Consider the following 1,347-nt stretch of genomic DNA (forward strand, 5'->3'; position numbering starts at 1 on the left):
CACACTTTCTATGTCACATAGTGAGTTCCTTTGGGACTCCTATGAAATAAACTATAACAAGACCCTTAATGATCTTATCTATTTGCTTGGTGCTGCTAAATCAACAATGATTTTAGGAGTCCAAAATCATGGGCCAGGAGGGGGATAAAGAGGCATTGATGGGGTAGTTAATAGGGAAAGAAGAATGTAATGAAAATGTAAGCATAGTGTCGATAGTAGGAATGGGTGGAATAGAAAAAACCACTCTAGCGAAAGTTTTATACAACGAGCAGAAAGTGAAGGATTGTTTTGAAGTCAGGGAATGGGTTTGTGTTTCTAAAGAGTGTGATGTGTTTAACATTAGCAAGGCTATCTTCCACGCAGTATCGTGGAAAAACAAAGATTTTGCTAATCTAGACCTGCTTCATGTAGCCCTCAAAGAAGAAGTTTCAAAGAAGAGGTTCCTACTTGTTCTAGATGATGTCTGGAACGAAGGTTAGAGTAAGTGGGAACTCCTCCAAATCCCTCTTCTTGAAGGGGCATCTGGAAGTAGAGTTATTGTCACAACCAGGGTTGCATCCGTTATGGACTCACAAGAAACTTACCCTTTGGATGTTTTTTCAAATGAAGATGCTCTATCATTATTTTCTCAACATGCTTTAGGTGAATGTATCTGACATGACTGAAACTTTTAATAACTTTTGTCACTTTTCACTTATAGCTCCAGCATCGAGATCATATAGGAAGCTCAAGGAATTACACAGAGCTAAACACTTGCAGACTTTCTTAATAATGTCAGTTAGTGAGGAAATTGATGGCTTTGACAAAGTTCTTGTGGAATTACTTCCTGAATTACAGTTCTTGAGGGTGCTAACTACTAAGTGTCATCGACTTGACTCCAATGTTGGTTATTTTCATAACCAAAACATAAACACGGAAGCATAAACTTTGGATCTTTAATCTCGAATCTGATTAATAGAGAACTTAAACATTAAAGAACGATTATATACCTGATTTTATTATGATCTTCAGATCTGAAGAACTAGGATTGGGTTTTAGAGCTCTCTTTAAAATCCCTTAACAAACCTAAACGAATTCACATGCATATTTCGTGTGTCATGATCTGCTCCTCATCACATGTATTTATAGATGGAGATAAACCCTAATGTGAGTGATGGCAGTGATCTTTAGGATCTTGAGTCAAACCGGGGACTCAACCCACAAGGTAAGTAAATATTCTATAAATCGGTCCATCAATAATTTTTACTTTTACCATAACAACTGGATTTAATGATAACATTACATATATATGATGTGGTCCCATAATTATCTAACAATCTCCCACTGGACCACGAATATATAAATGTA

The 1,347-nt window shown here is 36.5% G+C and overlaps 1 protein-coding gene across 1 annotated transcript; it reads left to right on the top strand.

Moving 5' to 3' along the window:
- The first annotated feature begins 221 nt into the window (after positions 1-221).
- LOC111910789 (putative disease resistance RPP13-like protein 1) lies at positions 222-924 on the top strand. Its single transcript, XM_023906607.1, has 2 exons — positions 222-474; positions 701-924. The coding sequence occupies exons 1-2, from the start codon at positions 222-224 to the stop codon at positions 922-924; spliced, it is 477 nt and encodes a 158-aa protein (XP_023762375.1).
- The last annotated feature ends 423 nt before the right edge of the window (positions 925-1,347 follow it).

Source organism: Lactuca sativa, chromosome 1 (genome assembly GCF_002870075.4).
Source record: "Lactuca sativa cultivar Salinas chromosome 1, Lsat_Salinas_v11, whole genome shotgun sequence".
Classification (NCBI taxonomy): domain Eukaryota; kingdom Viridiplantae; phylum Streptophyta; class Magnoliopsida; order Asterales; family Asteraceae; genus Lactuca; species Lactuca sativa.

What these genes read in the sequence shown, in the direction of transcription:
- LOC111910789 (XM_023906607.1), top strand. Translation starts at nt 222, where the DNA reads ATGGGTGGAATAGAAAAAACCACTCTAGCGAAAGTTTTATACAACGAG. An exon ending in AGATGATGTCTGGAACGAAG is followed by an intron (nt 475 to 700) that starts GTTAGAGTAAGT and finishes TTTCACTTATAG; the next exon opens with CTCCAGCATCGAGATCATAT.